Source organism: Pavona decussata, unplaced genomic scaffold (genome assembly GCF_977016875.1).
Source record: "Pavona decussata unplaced genomic scaffold, jaPavDecu1.1 SCAFFOLD_154, whole genome shotgun sequence".
Taxonomy (NCBI): Eukaryota; Metazoa; Cnidaria; class Anthozoa; order Scleractinia; family Agariciidae; genus Pavona; species Pavona decussata.
The window spans coordinates 353,514-375,530 of NW_028145566.1; the positions used below are offsets into that span (position 1 = coordinate 353,514).

Below are 22,017 nucleotides of genomic sequence, written 5' to 3' on the forward strand. Positions count from 1 at the left end.
TAAAATAAGAACACTCTCACAAAAATGCAAAGATTTTTTATGAACAAGAAAACCAGGCGTGGATCAGAACTTAGAAGCAAAATAATTCGCTAATACGTAAGGAATACAAAAATCGTTTCAATTTTGTCAAGATTAAAATTTCCGTCATGAGTTTATTCATTTCTTTAAACAGCTTCCAGTATTTAAAAGTTGCAAATAAACGTTTTTCTGCATAGTGTATGTCTCAATTTGTGACTGGGAACCTGGGAAGAAACCTTGGCTTATGCTTGCAGCTGTTGGTAGACCATCCTATGAAGGGTTTACAAAGAACAAAACGGCCGATCAAGAAGCGAACAAAATATCAAAACTAAACGAAGAAAACAGTAAGGTGATTCTCGCGAAATAAAAGTTGTCGTGAAAATTTTCTCAACTTGAACTTTCTGTGATTGTTGATTTCTATGTATTGTTTCAAGAAATGTTATAAAACAAGATAGGTCACCGTGTTCGCGAAAGAGCTACCATCCACTCAATTTACCCCATAATCGTTTGCAACATCCGCTTTCAAAAATGATCAGTTCTTGGCATGTCTGGTGGTACCAGAACTTACACAGATGAAGCAGAACTTGAAAAACGTTATACACAATCGGCAATTAAAGATAAATTTCTTGGCTGGGAAGCACAATATGAAGCAGTATCAACCCTAAACGTTTCTTGCGTGCGAGTTCTCAGTATCACTATTTTATACCCTCGAATGGTGGGCAAGCTCGTGTTTCTGGCAATAACTAATTCTTCTGTCGTAAATTCTTTCTAAAAAAAATTTAACATTAAGAGGATAATAGCTAAATTAAAATATCCAGATAGAAAAGATAGGTTACGGTGCTCGTTTTGGAGCAAACAACCATTTAGTAATTTGCTGGGCTTTGCATCAAGAAAAAACACACCATCTTCAAAAGAAATTACGCTTCGAGGACAGATTGTGGTAGCTCAAAGCGAAGAAAATAGATAAAAAATCATCACTGGGGTGGACTTTGTCGAAAATGCTTGAGCGCTGCTGTAAATCTACCTAGATTTCGAGTTTGATTGTCAATTTTTACTAAAATACTATTCTGATTGACCGATTCTTCGTATTCCTAACAGTTTTCCCGAAATGGTTGAAAACGTGCTTTGCACGGGTCAATATATTTGCCGTTCAAATTCGATTCGCAATTCATTTCAAATTCTTGAATGTTGTTCACCTCGAAGCGAAGGAAAACACGCCATCTTTAAAAATTACGCTTGGAAGACAGATTGTGGTTCCTCAAAGCGAAGAGAATGCATCACAAATCATCACTGGTGTGGACTTTGTCGAAAATGCTTGAGCGCTGCTGTAAATCCACCTCAATTTCAGGTTTGATTGTCAATTTTTACTAAAGTACTATTTTTATTGACCGATTCTTCGTATTCCTAACAGTTTTCCCGAAATGATTGAAAAACGTCCTTTTCACGGGTCAAGATATTTGCTTCAATCGTACGCGTTAATTTTTTACATGTAAATAAACGCTTATATGAATAAGAAAAATTTTTTGATTTAGAAAGCTTTTTGTCTGTTTTTCCTGATTGAGCAAGTACACACGTATTATGTTTCCTTGCATTTTCTTTAATGTTTTCATCAAGTATTTCAAATCAGGCACAAGGTTTAAACACTTTCTCATCTAAGTATTCAATTGAGCCAGCCCTGTACATCATCCAAGTACCAAGTGAAACCTGTTTCTATCCGCGACCTCACCATAAGATGCCTTTCATTATTTATTTGTACGTATGAACAGGTTGTGACTGTGGGTAGCCATTCAAAGTTAATGCTTGCATCGACCAAAAACTCCCGCGTGAACACCTCCAAGCGTCTTGCCTTACAAGATTTCATGTTAACTTTGCAGTTGGTTGGTAGTTGTCCATCCTAGCTGGTTCCGTTCTATGTACAGCCATCATCGCCATCGTCGCCATCATACGTCCCCTAGCCTCAGCGTTCGTGGACCTATTTCGGGACCCACACCAACGAAAAACCTCTTTGAATGCTCGCCTATACTTTGGAATTCTCCAAGCATACATACACGGATTTAAACTGGAGTTCAATAAAACGACCTTATATGATGCGTAAAGAAGAAATATAAAACTTTCCACGTTCAAGTAAAATGGTTGTACAACTAACATATTCTGAGCGATAAACTGAGGCAAGAAGGTTACGTAAAACAAGACAAGAACAAGTAAAAAGGCTGATATTATTTTTCGTTCTCTGTTTCTGTGAGCAAAGTCCATTGCCTGTCTTCTGTCAGCTAAATTTCCTACTCGGTTGTTATGGGAACGAAGAGCACTGTAAACTTTCCAGTACACCACTGGCAGGATGATCAAACTTCTATTCATGCGGCTTCCAATGATAAGACAGTTGCAATTAAAAAAAGAAAACCGGAAAACAGGCACCGATTCGGTAAAATATTCACAAGATTTACAATAAATTGAGGGAAACCAAAATCGAATCCGAGTCGAGCATCACCTGGAACCTAAGGAGAAGCTAGACTAACGTTTCGGTGTTTTTTTGCTTCTTTGACAAGATATCATGTTGAAATTGCAGTTGGTTGTTTGTTGTCCATTGAAGCTGGTTCCGTTCTACGCACAATCATCATCGCCATCATACGTCCCCCAGCCTCGGTGTTTGTGGACCGAGTGCAGGAGCCACACCCACAAAAGACCGCTTTAAACGCTCGCCTATACTTTGGTATTCTCCAAGCATAGATGAACGGATTTAAAATACCGTTCACTAAAACAAAGTTATTTGACACAAAAAGAAAAAATAGAAAACTTTCCGCCTTCAAGTAAGACGGTTGAAGAGCTAACATATTCTGAGCGATAAACTGAGGCAAGAAGGTTACGTAAAACAAAACGAGAATAAGTAAAAAGGCTGATATCATTTTCCGTTCTCTGTTTCTGTGAGCAATGTCCATTGCCTCTCTTCCGTCAGCTAAATTCCCGACTCGGTTGTTATGGAAACGAAGAGCACAGTACGTTTTCCAGTACACCACAGGCAGGAAGATCAATGGAAATGAAACATGAAGATGGCAGTAAAGGAGAGCAAATACTGTTCTGGATACTCCCAGTCCTAAACAAGAGAACAGCAAGGCATAAACCCAACAAACCGCAAGAAATACTTTGATTTTGGCTTTGGTGACGCGCGCTTTGTACTGAAGCGGAGACGAAACCGCAAAAAAACGATCCAAAGACATCGCAGCTATGGTACAAGAGGACACTATCACTGTTACAACGCCGACAACGGGTATCACAATTTTTAACCCCTCGACGTCTTCTGCCTTTGTGCCGTTGAACAAAGCGATGTTGTGATAAAGACTTGCACATGCGATCCCACTTCCCAACAGCAAATCACACACGCTCAAATTAACCACAAGCAGTGTGGCCGGTGACTGGTTCAACTGATTTCGATAAGGGTTCCGATAGATTGAAATCAGGAAAACCACGTTTGACAGGACAGTTAGTGCGCCAATAACGACGCGTAAAATAATCCGTGATAGAAAATACGTGTCACTGTTTAAAAGGAGGGGCGAAGTTGAATCGACTGAACCAGAAGTGGACATTGTTGACACGGCGGTGTGCACTGTCTGATAGACGAGACCAGTTTGTTCAAGAACGACTGTGGAGTGGATATTTTCAAAATTCAATAACCTTTGTTCGTGCAAGATAAACTTCCCACGAACCGGTAAGAATTCGACGTTACATGTAATAAATATTCACTTGACGTGTCTTTTGTACTAGAGAAAAGTTGCCCATTATGATCTGTCAAATACAATTAAGCCTTTTTTGTGGGAAACGTATCCACAGGCTTAAGAGAGATGATAATAATAACAATAATAATAATGATAATAATAACAATAATAATAATAATAATAATAATAATAATAATAATAATAATAATAATAATAATAAATACAATTTATATAGCACCAAAATCCAAATGTTCTAAGGCGCTTTACAAACCTTAATCGAGGTAACAATTAAATTAGCAAATTAACAATTACAATCATTAGAAGCTCTCAACACCTGTCAGAGTATTAAGTGATGACACAGTGATTAGGAAGGAAAAAAATCGATCAATGGACTAAGGCCCAAAAGATTGAAAAGTAATGAGACACATGTTCAAAGTACGCGCTGTCAGAAGAAAACGAAGTGGGTCAGAATTTAAAGAAACAAGAAAATTAAGTAATTACATTTTTGACAATATGTATTCAGAAGTCTCCGACCATGGTTACAATATCAAAAGGAAGTATGTATGTACTTTTTCCATTAAACTAAAATAAGAATACTCTCACAACAGTGGAAAGATATTTTATGAACATGAAAAGAAGGCGTTGAATCAACCAAAAAATCTATGTGGGGAATTGGTCAGAATTTCAAAGCAAAATAATTCGCTAATACGCAAGGACCACAAAAATCATTTCAATTTTGTCAAAGTTAAGTTTTCCGTGATAAGTTTATTCATTTCTTTAAACAGCTTCCAGTATTTACAAGTTGCAAATAAACGTTTTTCTGCATAGTGGAATTTGTGACAGGGAATCTGAGAAAAAACCTTGGCTTATGCTTGCAGCTGTTGGTAGTCCATCCTACGAAGGCTTTACAAAGAACAAAACGGCCGATCAAGAAGCGAACAAAATATCAAAACTAAACGAAGAAAACAGAAAGGTGATTCTCGCTAAAAATTTTCTCAACTTGAACTTTCTTAGATTATTCATATCTATGTATTATTTCAAGAAATTTTATAAAACAAGATAGGTCACCGTGTCCGCGAAAGAGCTGCCATCCACTCAATTTACCCAATAATCCTTTGCAACATTCGCTTTCAAAAATGATCAGTTCTTGGCATGTCTGGTGGTACCAGAACTTACACAGTTGAAGCAGAACTTGAAAAACGTTATACACATTTGGCAATTAAAGATAAATTTCTTGGCTGGGAAGCACAATATGAAACAGTATCGATCCTAAACGTTTCTTGCGTGCGAGTTCTCAGTATCACTATTTTATACCCTCGAGGGTGGGCAAGCTCGTGTTTCTGGCAATAACTAATTTCTCTGTCGTAAATTTTTTCTAAACATTTTAACATTAAGAGGATAATAGCCAAGTTAAAATATCCAGATAGAAAAGATAGGGTACGGTGTTCGTTTTGGAGCAAATAACCATTTTGAAATTTGCTGGGCTTAGCATCAAGGAAAACACACCATCTTCAGAAATTATGCTTCGCTTCTTTTATTTGTTGTGGTATCTCAAAGCGAAGAGAATAAATCACAAATCATCACTGGTGTGGACTTTGTCGAAAATGCTTGAGCGCTGCTGTAAATCCACCTCAATTTCAGGTTTGATTGCCAATTTTTACTAAAATACTATTTTGATTGACCGATTCTTCGTATTCCTAACAGTTTTCCCGAAATGATTGAAAAACGTGCTTTGCACGGGTCAATATATTTGCTTCAAATTCGACTCGCAATTCATTTCAAATTCTTGGGTGTTGTTCGCCTCGAAGCGAAAATTGTACGCGTTCATTTTTTACACGTAAATAAACCCTTATATCAATATTTTTTTTATTTAGAAAGCTTTTTTGTCTGTTTTTCTTTATTGAGCAAGTAGACACGTATTATATTTCCTTGCATTTTCTTTAATGTTTTCATCAAATATTTCAAATCAGGGCACAAGGTTTAAACACTTTCTCATCTAAGTATTCAATTGAGCCAGCCCTGTACATCATCCAAGTACCAAGTGAAACCTGTTTTTTATCTGCGACCTCACCAAACGATGCCTTTCATTATTTATTTGTACGCATAAAATTGAGTCATTATAGTTTTGAGAGTTTGTATTCAGAAGTCTCCGACTATGACTACAATATCAAAAGGAAGTAAGTATTTAGGCTTGGATACAAATATCTCAAAAATGATCTATTATCAAAAGGAACAATGTATTTGCTTTTTTCCAGTGAACTAAAATAATAATACTCCCACTATAGATCCTACCTATTAGATTTTTATAAAACATGAAAGCCAGGCGTGGAATCACCCAAAAAATCTGCGTGGGGAATTGATCAGAATTTCAAAGAAAAATAAATCGCTGATAACTAAAGACCACAATAATCATTTCAATTCCGTTTACATTTAGTTTTCAGTCATCAGTGTATTCATTCAGTATTTAACGAGTTGAAAACAGTGGACATTCGGCGTAGGGCAGGTCTGAATTTCTGAAAATGACAGGAAATCTGGGAAGGAACCATGGCTCATGCTTGCAGCGGTTGGTAGCCCATCCTACTAAGGCTTTACAAAACGGTCGATCATGAAGCGAATAAAATATCAAAACTAAATGAAGAAAATATTAAGGGAGACCACTGACAGTCAAAGCCCAGGTGATCACCACGTGCTACACCTAACGTCACTACCCATGCCGCCTCGGCCTGGTAGCCAGGCCTCATTGTATCTCGTAACCGACAAAACATTTTTTCGGCCTTTCGCAAAGCCATTCATTAGTAGTAAACGAGGATCGCTTCTAAAGAAATCGTTTCCATGCCGCTTCCAACAAAATAACAGTTGAGCCAAGAAAAAGAAAACCTTCACTGATTTGGAAAAATATTTACAAGTTACAATAAATCCAGGAAAACTAGAATCGGGGTCGAGCATCACCTCGAACCGAAGAAGCCGCTCGACTAAGGTTTGTTTTGCTTTGTTTTTTTTTTTGCTTCTCTTGCAATATATCATGTTGACATTGGAGTTGGTTGGTTGTTGCCCATTTAAGCTGGTTCCGTTCTACGCACAATCATCATCGCCTTTCGCAAAGTCATTCATCAGTGGTAAACAGAGATCGATTTTTCAAAAATCCTTTTCATGCCGCTTCCAGTAAAATGACACTTTCAACTGAGAACAGGAAAATCGGCACAGATTCTGTAATTCAGTCAATTGAGGGAAACCAGAATCGGAGTCCAGCAATTTAAGTTTTGCTTCTCTCAGAAGATATCAGGTTGATATTGGAATTAGTTGATTGTTGTCCATTGAAGCTGGTTCCGTTCTATGCACAGTCATCATCGCCATCATACGTCCCCCAGCCTCAGTGTCTGTGGACCGATTGCGGGAGCCACACCCACAAAAAACCGCTTTAAACGCTCGCTTATACTTTGGAATTCTCCAAGCATAAATGAACGGATTTAAACTGGAGTTCAATAAAACGAATTTGTTTGACGCGATATGGAAAAATGTAAAACTTTCAAGTTTCAAGAAAGACGGTTCAAAAACCATCATATTCAGAGCGATAAAGTGAGGCAAGAAGGTTACGTAAAACAAGACGAGAACAAGTAAAAAGGCTGATATCATTTTCCGTTCTCTGTTTCTGTGAACAAAGTCCATTGTCTGTCTTCCGTCAGCTAAACTTCCTACTCGGTTGTTATGGGAGCGTAGAGCTCTGTAAGTCTTCCAGTACACCACTGGCAGGATGATCAATGGAAATGAAACATGGAGATGGCAGTAAAGGAGGGTAAATACAGTTCTGGATACTCCCAGTCCTAAACAAGAGAACAGCAAGGCGTAAACCCAACAAACCACGAGAAATACTTTGACGTTCGCTTTGGTGACGCGCGCTCTGTACCGAAGCGGAGACGAAACCGCAATAAAACGATCCAAAGACATCGCAGCTATGGTAACAGTGGACACTGCAGTTGCTATTACAGTAACAACAACGGATGTCAAAATTCCAATCGCATTGTGATTGACGTTTTCTCTTTTTGTGCCGTTGAACAAAGAGATGTTGTAATAAAGACTTCCACATGCGACCGTAATTCCCAACAGCAAGTCACAAACGCTCAAATTTACCACAAGCAGTGTGGCCGGTGACTGGTTCAACTGATTTCGATCAGGGTTCCGGTAGATTGAAATCAGCAATACCACGTTCGAAAGGACAGTTGGTGCACCGATAATGACGCTTAAAATAATTTGAGAAAGAAAGTATGTGTCAGTGTTTAAATCGAGGGGCGAAGTTGAATTGACTGAACCAGAAGTGGACATAGTGGACACGGCGTTGTGCACTGTTTGATGGAGAAAAACAGTTTGTTCAAGAACGACTGTGCAATGGATATATTCAAAACTTAATTATCTTTGTTCGGGCAAGATAAACTTCCCACGAACCAGTGAAAATTCGACGTTACATGTAATAAATATTGTCTTGACGTATCTTTTCTACTAGAGAAACGTTATCCATTACGAACCGTCCAATATAATCAAGCCTCTTTTGTGGGAATCTTATCCACAGGCTTAAGAGAGGTGATCAAAAGCCCTCAGAGTATTAAGTGATGACACAGTGATTAGGAAGGAAAAATCGATCAATGGAGTAAAGCCCTAAAGATTGAAAAGTAATGAGACATGTTCGAAGTATGCGCTGTCGGAAAAAAACGAAATGGGTCAGAAAATTAAGTCATTATCGTTTTGACAGTTTGTATTCAGACGTTTCTGACTATGTTTACAATATCAAAAGGAAGTAAATGTTAAGGCTTGGATACAAATATCTCACAAACGATCTATAATCAAAAAGAAGTATATATTTGCTTTTTTCCATTGAACTCAGTAAAATGCTGATACTCTCACTATAGATTCTAGGTATTAGATTTTTATAAACATGAAAGCCAGGCGAGGTATCAAACATAAAATCTATGTGGGGAATTGATCAGAATTATTAGACAAAATAAATCACTGATACAAAAGGACCGCAAAATCGACAAGGACCACTATATTTAATTTTCAGTCTTTAGCCAAAAGGGCGTTCGGACATTCAGGTATACTTTGGATACCCACGTTTTGGAAAAATTTATTGAAAATTCACTTGATCCTTCAAAATGTTCCCCAGACCGCTTATATTTCGCCTTTACGTGTAACAAATATATTTTTTTGACGTGTCTGTTTCTGTAAAGAACAAAGTTACCCACTACGAACAGTCAAATATATCCAAGGGTCTTTGAATCTTATCTTCTGCCTTAAGCTCAAAAGATCTCAGAGTTTAAGCGATGATGATACAGGGATTAGGAAGGCAAAGGAAACAAAAAATCCCTCAGTGAAAAGTAATGGTTTACCTGTTAAAATTATGCAACATTGGAAAAAAAACAAAATTGGTCAGAAGATACAGAATGCACAAAATTAAGCCATTGAATTTTTGACAGTTTCTACTAAGAACCATTTGTTAATGTTTCAATATCAAAAAGCCGGAGAGTAAGTATTTGTTTTTTTGTTTCATTAAATTAAAATAAGTATTCACTCAAAAAAAAAAAAAAAAAGAAAAAACACGAAAAAAACCAACGTCTTCCTTTTTATTAATACGCAAAACAGGCACAGAATCAATTTCATTGCACAGAAACTTTGCATGCATCCATGTAGAGAATTGGTCGAAATTTCCTAGCAAAACAAATAGCTGATATGTAAGGACTACAACAACCAATTCTGTTTACATTTAGTTTTCAGCTGTGAGGCTATTCTTTCACTAAAAAGCTTCCATTGCTTATAGAGTTAAAAACAATGACTTAAAAACCATTCACACGCAATGGTTTTACTTAGATCTCATACCCGAACTTTATTATGAAAGCAAAGCTTCGTGTATATAGTTTTTATTATGGAAGTTAGTTTCATTCATATACAAACAAAAACAAATATTCACACGAAACGCTTTGCACTCAGCGTAGCTTTAGTAATGAGGTCCAAAGCAATTCGGAAATGGCCCATTTAAATTGCTGCAAGATACTACTCAATTACATAAACGCAGTGCTTACAAAACTAAGGACTTTTTACGGAACTCTTCAACAACTTTCTGGTTCATTGAGACGGGATTTAGTATTTTCAGAAGACCGCAAAAACTCGAAAAAAAAAAACGACAAGACGATGAGTATCGAAGCTTCATCTAAGTTGTGTTTTGTTCTTCACTTTACAAACAATTTACAGCAAATCCAGAGAAATCGTAGCCGCTACAACGCTTTGTTTCGTTTCATTGACGATAGTTCCATTGGAATTGAAACTGGTCTATTCACAATCATCATCGCCATCATAGGTCCCTCAGCCGCGGTGTTTGTTGACCAATTTCGCCAGCCATACTCACAAAAACCTCTTTAAACGCTCGCCTATAAACTATGGAATTCCCCAAGAATATACAAACGGATTTAAACTAGAGTACACCAAAACGAGCTTACTTGACGCGTCATAAAAGTATACAAAACCTTCCGCCTTCAAGGAGACGGTCGATGAACTAAGCATTCAGAGCGATAAGGTAAGGCTTAAAGGTTACGTAAAAGAAGACAAGAACAAGTAAAAAGGCTGATATCATTTTCCGTTCTATGTTTCTGTGAGCAATCTTCATTGCCTGTCTTCCGTCAGCTAAATTTCCTACTCGGTTGTTATGGGAACGAAGAGCACTTTAAGTTTTCCAGTACACCACAGGCAAGATGATCAATGGAAGTGATACATGGAGATGGCAGTAAAGGAGAATAAATACAGTTATAGACACTCCCACGGATCGTCAATCTTATTTTCATATCGACAGTAATCTTCTTTAGCATATGACCTCACTAGTTTGACTTCCTCGTTTCGCACACTAACACGATTTACAATTGGACAGATGGACAGAGAGCCAGATGTAAAAATCTTCCTTTGCGAAAATCATACGTATAAAAACTAACAGAAGTAAAAAGCTCAAACCACTTAAACGGCATGACAAAAACAATCTCAATAAAATAAAGCAGAACAAATGATCAAAGGTCTCAACTGAAGCAATATCATTCTTGACACGACTTTGCTTATTGAAGAGAAATTATGTAACAACTCCACATTTATTTGTATCCGTTGCCTTGCCACATTTCATTTCCTTAAAGTTTCATTTAACTATCATTTTCTTTCAACATTCTGTCTTAAAAGGACTCTGTCACGGAAATTTTGCTGTATGTTGATCAAAACTGCTGAACTATTTGACAAACAACCTTTTTTCCAACGTAAAAAATGCTCTTAGAGCAAGCACTAGGAGGAAAATATTAAGTGAATTCTCCGAGAAGGGAGAAATTATAATCAGTTTTATCGATTTCCCCAAAACGCACATGAAGAACTCGAAAAAATTGGCTAATGTTTTCAATTTGCAATCCATTTTCGTTCTAGCCATCCGCAGCCAAACGTGATCAATGCTAGTTTCTGTGCACTAGTAGTGTTATTGTTAAGGTGATTCCATCGAAAGAACGTTTGTAATGAGAATTTTTTGAAAATCTCTACAGATGTTAAGTACATCTAGTACATCAGAAAAATAAAATAAAAAGAGGGGGTCACCGTGCTTGTTTTCACCCTAGAGGGCTGTGGTATCTCACTATTTTCTAGGCATGTGACCTCAATATTAAAAGAGCTAGTCTTCAGCGAGAAGTGCCCACTACTTCCAGAAAGTTAGTACTGACAATGAAATACTAGCATTTTTCTTATAACAGTACTGTAACTTTGTAGTAAAACGCCATAAAGTGGCTAAATAAATTAATCCCATGGCATAATAGGGGACATTCGAGCGGTTGCACGCTTCCCGCGAAAAGTCCAAAATTGATCGTAGTAGTGATTCCACAATAATTTTTCGAAATTGAATAATGAGAAATTATTGAAACTAGGATATAACTTAGAGAGTCGTATTTTCTTTAATTTCGTTGAATAAAAAATGGGGGTCACCGTGCTCGTTTAGAAGAAAAGGACCATTTATTTTCCTGCCGAGCTTAACCTCAAGGAAATCCCGCAATGTTGTGCGTGCGCGCGCTCGTGCGCGCGCTAAATGACGCGAAAAATTATGCGCAGCAAGGATGTGCAATGCAATTCAGTGGAATCACCTTAATAAAACTGTACTATCATTTTGATGTTTTCATTCACCTAAATATGTTTTTGGCAATTCAAAGTACCACTACAAACAGGTGACTACCGCAAACGGCAGAAATGACCACGTGACCATGTTTATCCTATATTTGCCGCTTGCTGTTTTCAGTTTCTCAGTAAAATTGAATAGTTTTGAGTTAGCATCAAAGGTCAGAATTTGCACTATTCTCATCTGTGTGCTATTTTTTTTTTCAAGAAAACATAAACGCGAATCTCACGTTTGTCGTTTGTCGTAAAGGCGATTCTAAATTTCTCTACATCTTGATATGCAAACAAATTCTCCCAACTACTATCACGAGTAATATATGAAGAACGGTGAACAGGATGTCCCAAAGAAAATAAAATGCTTTCAAAGGTGAAAAGTTATGAAAAAGCATCGTTATAAAACGTACAGGTAAAGAGTATACTTTTAAGGTAAACAACGATCCGTTTCTTCAAGAAGTACTTTTACCACAGCTTTCAACAGTTTTATTAGAGACATGTCAGTTGGAATTACGAACAGAAAAAAATGGTACCTCTGCTTTAAGATATTTAAGTGCGGCAAATCCAAGGAAATCGGAGGCCCTAGAATGTTTTGTTTTGTTTTGTATTGTGGCTGTTGTTCTTATGAATGCTGCCTCACTCATAAGTAGTAACGTTCACAACAATTCTGTGCCAGTTCTTTCTGGTCTACGCATGCTCGTCATCGACATCACACGTGCGTCAGCCACGGCGTTTGTTGGTAGAATGCGCGGGACAACGCACACTCAAATAACCCTAACTAGCCGCTAGACTAACAATTGATTGGTTGTTGTCCATTGAAGCTGGTTCCGTTCTACGCACAGTCACCATCGTCATCGTACGTCCCCCAGCCTCGGTGTCAGTGGACCTATTACGGAAGCCACACCCACGAAAAACCTCTTTGAATGCTCGCCTATACTTTGGTATTCTCCAAGCATAGACGAACGGATTGAAACTGGAATTAACTAAAACGAACTTATTTGACGTGTAAAGAAAAAATAGAAAACTTTCCGCCTTCAAGTATAAAGACGGTTGAACAACTAACATATTCTGAGCGATAAACTGAGGCAAGAAGGTTACGTAAAACAAGACGAGAACAAGTAAAAAGGCTGATATCATTTTCCGTTCTCTGTTTCTGTGAGCAATGTTCATTGCCTCTCTTTCGTCAGCTAAGCTTCCCACTCGGTTGTTATGGGAACGAAGAGCACTGTAAGTTTTCCAGTACACCACAGGCAGGATGATCAAGGGAAGTGAAGCATGGAGATGGCAGTAAAGAAGAACAAATACAGTTCTGGATACTCCCAGAGATAAACAAGAAAACAGTGAGGCGTATACCCAACAAACCGCAAGAAATACTTTGATTTTGGCTTTGGTGACGCGCACTCTGTATTGAAACGGAGATGAAACCGCAAAGAAACGATCCAAAGACATCGCAGCTATGGTACAAGAGGACACGATATTTGCTACAACGCCAACAAAGCTAAGCAGGATTCTTACCCCAGCCAGATCTTCTCTTGATCTGCGTTTGAACAAAGCAATGTCGTAATAAAGACTTCCAAATCCTGGCAAAACACCGATCAGCAAATCACACACGCTCAAATTTACCACCAGGAAAGTGACTGGTGACTGGTTCAACTGATTTCGACCTGGATCCCGGTAAATCGAAATCAGCAATACCACGTTGAAGAGGACAGCTGGTGTGGCAAACATGATGCTCAAAATAATCTGAGATATAAAATATGGGTGACTGCTTAAATCCAAGGCCAAGGTTGAATTGACCGAACCAGAAGCGGACATTGTTAGCAAGTTCTGTTTAGAGGTGTTCACTGTTTGGAGGACGAAAGCAGTTTGTTGAAGAACGACTGTGCACTGGTTTTTTCCAAAAATGCATTAATCGTTCGTGGCAGGTGAGGTGTACACAAACCAGTGATATTTCAAAGGTTACGTGCGATAATTCCATTTGCATTAGTCAACCCATTAAGAACTGTAGGAATAATGATTGTCTTTTAGAGACAATCTTATTTACTGGCTTTTAAGAGAGGTGATACACAGCTCTCAGAGTAAATAGAAAAATCTCTTAAGTGATAATTAGGTTCAAAATAGCATTTCACTTTTAGCAGGGCTCTCACAGTAACTAGGAAAATCTATTAAGTAATGTTTAAAACACGAGCAGCAGGGTTTTATCGGGACTTAACACCATGAGGCGAAGCCAAGTGGTTTTAGATCCGATAAACTACGTCCTGCAAGTTTTTTGAACGACTACAAAAACATTTTTGGAAAAGCGTGTGTCAAGAGAGTTCATAACAATGATGCTTCTGTGAACGTTGGAAATTAGCATACGAGAAAAACATTAGACACCGCATACTATTAAGGAGGAGATTTATCGGGTTTTAAAACCACTGCACGTGATGTTTTATCGACCATTTGATAGGTCCATGGGCTTATGAATAATTAATTAGTTTTTGAAGGGATAATGAGGTTGAAAGATAGCATTTCAGTTGTAGCAGATGGAACGTAGATGAAAATGCCAATCAGTAGCTAAACCCTTTAAGGCCCCATTGTGATCACCATTTAATTTTTCATTACAACATCACTGCTTGATCGAACATAAAGGTCACGAGAATAGGGAAAATGATCAGCGGAGAAAAAATGACGATATTTACACCAATTCTCCCAAATAGTAACATTAGAAAAACATAGATAACATTGGGAGAAAATACGTATTGATATTGGCAATTCAAAGGTTAAGGTTGAAACCACACACCCCAAAAACTTCGCTGTTCGCTTGGCCCAAAAAAAAAATAACAGCGAAATATGCTCGTCCCGCTAGCGATATTATTCTCTTTCATAGTTACCAACAGTAATGTTTCCGTTTGAAACCTGACAGGTTTTTTTTTAAATATACGAAACAGGAGATGCCAACACACAGGCTACGTTTCGATATGTTCTGCGTCGCACATACTCAGTGGAGTTGATATTACTGCCAGCACGAAATCACAAACTAAGTTATTCGTGCCAAGTTGCTTTAAAACGGAACAGAAAATTTGCTTAAAAAAGTTGCGACAAAACTCAGCAAGTCGGTGCTACAGACAGAGATTTCCCCACCCGACAGAGCTCTGGGCGAGTACCACAATGGCAGCAAACTAGCAATTTTGCATGTCTGTTTGTAAAATCGTTTCATGAGGAGGGAATATTAAAGGCGTTTCGCACACATTAGGACATACAAAAGTTTCGGAAATCATCAGTCACACACAGCTGTTTCTTTTCGAGTGGTAATGCGGTTTTTGAAAAAAAAGATTTTCCACAAAAGCCATTTCCACGGAAAGCACTTTACGGTTGAAAAGGTCTAGCTTATTCTTAATACCGGTAACAGCTATTTAATAGCCCCTTTGTAAGGAGAAACAATTGACCTGTAATGGATCAATTTAACCAGCTAGAATCTTAAAGTTTTGAAGTTGTTCCTTCGGTTTTGGGAGTTTGATAAGTGTAAAAGACGAATTAGTCTAAAACGTGTGTCCAACATTTGAAATCAGTTCTTTCGGTTGAAAAATAGCCGCTTTTTCACTTAAAAAAGGAAAAAAAAAAACTGTCGCTGCGACTGGAGTTTAATTTACCATATGATGAGATCACTCTGACTGATATTGTTACGGCGAGTGTTGTGTTTTGATTTCAAATTATCTCAAAATGTTCGCATTCAGTAGCGTTATCGGCTTAACACTGTTGATGCTTTTTAATCTTTCGAAACCTCCGGCGACTAAAAACAATCAGGCGAAAAATTTAATTGTTGTGGGTTGAACGATTAACACTTGTTTGCTTATCCCAAACTGACATCGGACACCTTATGAGGGTTTACACAATGTAGTATTCATTATCGTTATAGCGCTGACGTACACGACAACAGAACGGCTTCATTTATTAGGAAGAGAACTGAGTAAATAGAGCTACAGTTAGGTTTGGGTTTAGCACCGATGTACAGTATTAACGGTTAAGAAATGATTTAAACGAGAGCCCAGTTCATGAATACGCTACTCCGGCCTGGAATCCGTATTTGACTAAGGACACATTAGCAGTAGAAAATGGCCAGTGAAGAACCTCTAGACTTGCTCTCGGCAAAAAACGTGGGAAGATCGACTACGAAGAATGAAATGGCCTACATTAGAAACATGTAGATTGTTCCTTTATCTAGTTGAATGCTACAAGATCGTCTTTGGCATAAGCAAACTCAACTTCGACGACCTCTTTGAATTCACCAAGTGCAATTCAACCCGCGCAAACCACCCGTATAAGTTACACGTTAAGCTAGCAAAGTGCAATCCTTATAAAAATTCTTTTCGCATTGAAATCGTGCAAGACTGGAATAGTCTACCAGGGTCTATTGTTGAGGCCGGGAGCCTAGACTATTTTAAGAGTGCGCTCAAGCGATTCCTTAATATGCATTAGCTGCCCATTTATTGTTGTTGTTGTTGTACATTAGTGTCCCTAAATATTTTACGATTTTATATACTTTGTACATAGCTTATATCATTTTAACCGTTTTTGTTAGAGAAGCGTAAAAGGGCCAACCTCTAGTTTTCCTTTTCAAGATGTTGTTTATTTTTCAATTTTCCTCATCTTAAATAAATATTATGTTATGTTGTGTTATGTTATAAAAACGGTTAGTTTTCATTTATTGTGATGGGTAACTATATAAATATGAGAAAAAAACTTACAATCATCGCCAGCTAGTCCTCGTTATTGCAATGGTTATGGATAGACGAAATTAAGAAAACCACTCGGGTTCCAGCCGTGATCATACGAGCATCAGCCACTGTTTATAGACCGATTGCGAGAGCCACATCCACAGAAAACGTCTTTAAACGCTCGCCTATACTTTGGTATTCTCCAAGCATAGATGAACGGATTTAAACTGGAGTTCACTAAAAAGAACTTATCTGACGCGTTAAGAAAAAATAGAAAACTTTCCACGTTCAAGTAAGACGGTTGAACAACTATCATATTCAGAGCGATAAAGAGAGGCAAGAAGGTTACATAAAACAAGACGAGAACAAGTAAAAAGGCTGATATCATTTTCCGTTCTCTGTTTCTGTGAGCAATGTCCATTGCCTGTCTTCCGTCAGCTAAATTTCCTACTCGGTTGTTATGGGAACGAAGAGCACTGTAAGTTTTCCAGTACACCACAGGCAGGATGATCAATGGACATGAAACATGGAGATGGCAGTAAAGGAGAACAAATACAGTTCTGGGTACTACCAATCCTAAACAAGAGAACAGCAAGGCATAAGCCCAACAAAGCGCGATAAATACTTTGATTTTCGCTTTGGTGACGCGCGCTTTGTACTGAAGAGGAGATGAAACCGCGACAAAGCGATCCAAAGCCATCGCAGCTATGGTACAAGAGGACACGATACTTGCAAAAACGGCAACAAAGTTAAGCAAAAGTTTTACCCAAGCCAGATCTCCTCTTGCTTCGCGGTTGAACAAAGCAATGTCGTAATAAAGACTTCCAAATCCTGGCAAAACACCGATCAGCAAATCACAAACGCTCAAATTTACCACAAGCAGTGTGGCCGGTGACTGGTTCGACTGATTTCGATCAGGGTTCCGGTAGATTGAAATCAGCAATACAACGTTCGAGAGAACAGCTGGTGCGCCAATAATGACGCTTAAAATAATCCGAGATATAAAATGTATTTGACTGCTTGAATCGAAGGCCGCGGTTGAATTGCCTGAATCAGAAGTGGACATTTTTGACACGTTTTGTTTAGAGGTGTTCACTGTTTGGTGGACGAAAGCAGTCTGTGGAAGAACGACTGTGCACTAGTATTATTCAAAATTGAATATTATATCTTCGAGGGTATTGAAGTGTCCACCCACCGGTGATATTTCATCAAGAAAAGAAAAACCTAATAATGACTCCTTTGAGGCACTCTTATCCACTGGCTTAAGAGAGGTGACGGAAAGCTCTGAGTTATTAAAGGATAATAGGCTTGAAAAGAGCATTTTAGTTGAAGCAGCTGGAGTTTACACGAACATCCCAATCAATAGATATGAATAAGAAATTTAGGTTCTGCCCACACGAGAGTTTTCAAATAATCGTCGTTAACTTGGCCAAAAAATAACGAAATATGTTCGCCTCACTAGTAATTTCAGGTCATTTTCTCTCACAGTTAGCGACACCAATGTGTTCTTTTTTTTTTTCAAAATTGATGCCGTTTTTCATTTCCCAAGAAAGGGGTGGCGAGAAGGGGGAAGGGGGTTATTTGTTTTCGAGTTTTTACCTGTCGTCCACGCTCCCAACTGCGGTGTTAGCGTTAACACGAGTTTGTAAATTTAAGTTTTTCTTGTAAAAGCGCTCTGGAACAGAACAACAAAACAGTTTTATCCCATAAAAATTTGGCAAAACGCAGTCGGTCGGTGTAATTAGAGATCGTTCCCCTTTGAGAACCAATGCTTATTACAGGAGGTTCACATTGTGAGTACAATACCAATTTCGTGTGTTCATTTGTAAAGTCGTTGAATGAGGTCATTTTATCTCGGAAATAAACGCTTTACACATAAGGACAAATGATTTACAAACCTTTGCGATGGGGCCTAAACAAAGAAAAAATCTTAAAGAAAGTTTTCGGAAATCAGTAATCACCGACAATTTTTTCATTTCGAGTGCCACTAATTTTTTTGAAACGACCTTTTTTTTATGAAAGCCATTTTTCACATAAAGGCTGAAAAGTACTAGCTAATAAGGCCGGTAATAGCTTCATAATTGCCCCTCATCCGCTGGAGACTACAAGTTTGAGCAATGTAAAATCTTTCGCTCTTAAGACCAAACCCTAAGTTTTGTAATGAGGTTCCAACTTTTAATCCTAAATAAAGGATCCTTGAGCACAGAAATAAAGGCTGTTAAGAAATACTTTCCTTTGGAAATGTTTCTCATGCTATTCAAAGTTGTTCTAAGGTGCTTTGAGTTTGAATACACGCTCTTAAGCAGTAATTAGCTGTAGTACTGTTCATTACGCTGTAGACAGTTTGATTCTAACTTCTGACTGCGTGGATCAAATCTTTTGAATTGCAAATAGCTCAGTACTGTCCCTTTTTACAGTGGAAGATCCGTAAACTTTCAGTGTACTGTGCCCTGAATAGAACTTAGCCTTAGGTTACATCCCTCACTGAATTTAGATTTAGCAGCTTCTTTCGACTGCCCGTTACTTTTGGATAGTTAGATGTCAAACTTTTTCTTTAATTATGATAATTTCGTATTGCATACACTAATTTGGCAATGGAACGGCCAGTAGTCGCTAAGTGTTTGTCCATTATTAAATTTGCAATCTCTACCCAGAGTCCTAAGGCTCTTTGGCCAGCGGTTAGTCGCCAGGAGAGACTCTGGGGTACTGGAATTTTATTACTGCAGGATTTCCGCGGTAGAACAATGCAAGTCGTTACAGAGCAACCAATCAAAAAATTTAAATTTAGAAACCTCCGGCGAGTGAAACCAAGCAAGGGAAAAAATTCATTTTAATTTAAGATGGATCAGGTTTCTCCCGAAACCCCTTTTTTTTTAAAAAACATCGTTACTTTCACAAAAATTACTTCATGTCTGCTGGCTCTACGAAAAGTGTAACTGCTGTGGTTTAAACAGTTAACACTTGTTTGTTCATCTCTAACTGACCTTGGACACCTTATGGGGTTTACACAACGTAGTCTTCCTTATCGTTGTAGCACTTACGTACACGACAACAGAACAGCTTCATTTATTAGGAAGAGAACTGAGTAAATAGAGCTCCAGTTAGGTTGGGGTTTAGCACCGATCTACAGTATTAACGCTTGAGCAATGATTTAAAAACGGCTAGCTTTGATTTATTCTGATTGGTAATTATATATACGAGAAAAATTACAATCATCCGCAGCTAGTCCTCGTTATTGTAATGGTTATGGATAGAAGAAATTAAGGAAACCACCCGGCTTCCAGACGTGATCATACGTGCATCAGCCACTGTATTTATGGACCGATTGCGGGAGTCACATCCACAGAAAACGTCTTTAAACGCTCGCCTATACTTTGGTACTCTCCAAGCATAGATGAACGGATTTAAACTGGAGTTCACTAAAACAAACTTATTTGACGCGTTAAGAAAAAATATAAAATTTTCCGAGTTCAAGTAGGACCGTTTAAAAACTATCATATTCTGAGCGATAAACTGAGGCAAGAAGGTTACGTAAAACAAAACGAGAACAACCAAAAAAGCTGATATCATTTTCCGTTCTCTGTTTCTTTGAGCAATGTCCATTGCCTGTCTTCCGTCAGCTAAATTTCCAACTCGATTGTTATGGGAACGAAGAGCACTGAAAGTTTTCCAGTAAACTGCCGGCAGGATGATCAATGGAAATGAAACATGGAGATGGCAGTAAAGGAGAACAAATACAGTTGGAGATACACTAAGTGATAAACAAGAGAACAGCAAGGCGTAAACCCAACAAACCGTGAGAAATACTTTGAACTTCGCTTTGGTGACGCGCGCTTTGTATTGAAGCGGACATGAAACCGCGAAAAAGCGATCCAAAGCCATCGCAGCTATGGTACAAGAGGACACAATATTTGCAAAAACGGCAACAAAGGTAAGCAAGATTTTTGCCCCAGCCAGATCTTCTCTTGATCTGCGTTTGAACAAAGCAATGTCGTAATAAAGACTTCCAAATCCTGGCACAACACCGATCAGCAAATCACACATGCTCAAATTTACCACAAGCAGTGTGGCCGGTGACTGGTTCAACTGATTTCGATCAGGGTTCCGGTAGATTGAAATCAGCAATACCACGTTCGAAAGGACAGTTGGTGTACCAATCAAGACGCTTAAAATAATCCGAGATATAAAAAACATATGACTGCTTGAATCGAAGGCCACGGTTGAATTGCCTGAACCAGAAGTGGACATTTTTGACACGTTTTGATTAGAGGTGTGCACAGTTTGGTGGACGAAAGCAGTCTGTGGAAGAACGACTGTGCTCTGCCGGGGTATTATTGAAAATTGAATATGCTATCTTCGTGGGAATTGAAGTGTCCACCAACCGGTGATATTTCATCAAGAAAAGAAAAACCTAATAATGACTCCTTTGAGGCACTCTTATCCACTGGCTTAAGAGAGGTGACGGAAAGCTCTGAGTTATTAAAGGATAATAGGCTTGAAAAGAGCATTTTAATTGAAGCAGCTGGAGTTTACACGAACATCCCAATCAATAGATATGAATAAGAAATTTAGGTTCTGCCCACACGAGAGTTTTCAAATAATCGTCGTTAACTTGGCCAAAAAATAACGAAATATGTTCGCCTCACTAGTAATTTCAGGTCATTTTCTCTCACAGTTAGCGACACCAATGTGTTTTTTTTTTTTCAAAATTGATGCCGTTTTTCATTTCCCAAGAAAGGGGTGGCGAGAAGGGGGAAGGGGGTTATTTGTTTTCGAGTTTTTACCTATCGTCCACGCTCCCAACTGCGGTGTTAGCGTTAACACGAGTTTGTAAATTTAAGTTTTTCTTGTAAAGGCGCTCTGGAACAGAACAACAAAACAGTTTTATCCCATAAAAATTTGGCAAAACGCAGTCGGTCGGTGTAATTAGAGATCGTTCCCCTTTGAGAACCAATGCTTATTACAGGAGGTTCACATTGTGAGTACAATACCAATTTCGTGTGTTCATTTGTAAAGTCGTTGAATGAGGTCATTTTATCTCGGAAATAAACGCTTTACACATAAGGACAAATGATTTACAAACCTTTGCGATGGGGCCTAAACAAAGAAAAAATCTTAAAGAAAGCTTTCGGAAATCAGTAATCACCGACAATTTTGTCATTTCGAGTGCCACTAATTTTTTTGAAACGACCTTTTTTTTTATGAAAGCCATTTTTCACATAAAGGCTGAAAAGTACTAGCTAATAAGGCCGGTAATAGCTTCATAATTGCCCCTCATCCGCTGGAGACTATAAGTTTGAGCAATGTAAAATCTTTCGCTCTTAAGACCAAACCCTAAGTTTTGTAATGAGGTTCCAACTTTTAATCCTAAATAAAGGATCCTTGAGCACAGAAATGAAGGCTGTTAAGAAATACTTTCCTTTGGAAAT

The 22,017-nt window shown here is 38.2% G+C and overlaps 6 protein-coding genes across 6 annotated transcripts in view; all 6 read right to left on the reverse strand.

The window, feature by feature from the left end:
• The window catches only part of LOC146466016 (melanocortin receptor 5-like), a 159,616-nt gene that overhangs the window by 115,325 nt on the left and 22,274 nt on the right, over positions 1-22,017 (reverse strand). The window lies entirely within an intron of this gene.
• The window catches only part of LOC146466030 (HEAT repeat-containing protein 6-like), a 95,190-nt gene that overhangs the window by 7,117 nt on the left and 66,056 nt on the right, over positions 1-22,017 (reverse strand). The window lies entirely within an intron of this gene.
• On the reverse strand, positions 254-3,599 carry LOC146466032 (melanocyte-stimulating hormone receptor-like). Its single transcript, XM_085127880.1, has 2 exons — positions 2,571-3,599; positions 254-1,379 (listed from the first exon to the last, which is right to left on the reverse strand). The coding sequence occupies exons 1-2, from the start codon at positions 3,597-3,599 to the stop codon at positions 1,296-1,298; spliced, it is 1,113 nt and encodes a 370-aa protein (XP_084984006.1). The 3' UTR covers positions 254-1,295.
• Positions 12,454-13,811, reverse strand: LOC146466033 (adrenocorticotropic hormone receptor-like). The gene has a single exon (XM_085127846.1). It carries the CDS (start codon positions 13,704-13,706, stop codon positions 12,666-12,668), a length of 1,041 nt encoding a protein of 346 aa, XP_084983972.1. The 5' UTR covers positions 13,707-13,811; the 3' UTR covers positions 12,454-12,665.
• On the reverse strand, positions 16,683-17,869 carry LOC146466034 (melanocortin receptor 5-like). The gene has a single exon (XM_085127849.1). The coding sequence runs from the start codon at positions 17,652-17,654 to the stop codon at positions 16,710-16,712; it is 945 nt and encodes a 314-aa protein (XP_084983975.1). The 5' UTR covers positions 17,655-17,869; the 3' UTR covers positions 16,683-16,709.
• LOC146466035 (beta-1 adrenergic receptor-like) lies at positions 19,811-20,836 on the reverse strand. Its single transcript, XM_085127882.1, has one exon. The coding sequence runs from the start codon at positions 20,834-20,836 to the stop codon at positions 19,811-19,813; it is 1,026 nt and encodes a 341-aa protein (XP_084984008.1).

What these genes read in the sequence shown, in the direction of transcription:
- LOC146466032 (XM_085127880.1), bottom strand. Translation starts at nt 3,599, where the DNA reads ATGTCCACTTCTGGTTCAGTCGATTCAACTTCGCCCCTCCTTTTAAAC. An exon ending in AACCAACTGCAATTTCAACA is followed by an intron (nt 1,380 to 2,570) that starts TGATATCTTGTC and finishes CTTTAGTAAAAA; the next exon opens with TTGACAATCAAACCTGAAAT.
- LOC146466033 (XM_085127846.1), bottom strand. Translation starts at nt 13,706, where the DNA reads ATGTCCGCTTCTGGTTCGGTCAATTCAACCTTGGCCTTGGATTTAAGC.
- LOC146466034 (XM_085127849.1), bottom strand. Translation starts at nt 17,654, where the DNA reads ATGTCCACTTCTGATTCAGGCAATTCAACCGCGGCCTTCGATTCAAGC.
- LOC146466035 (XM_085127882.1), bottom strand. Translation starts at nt 20,836, where the DNA reads ATGTCCACTTCTGGTTCAGGCAATTCAACCGTGGCCTTCGATTCAAGC.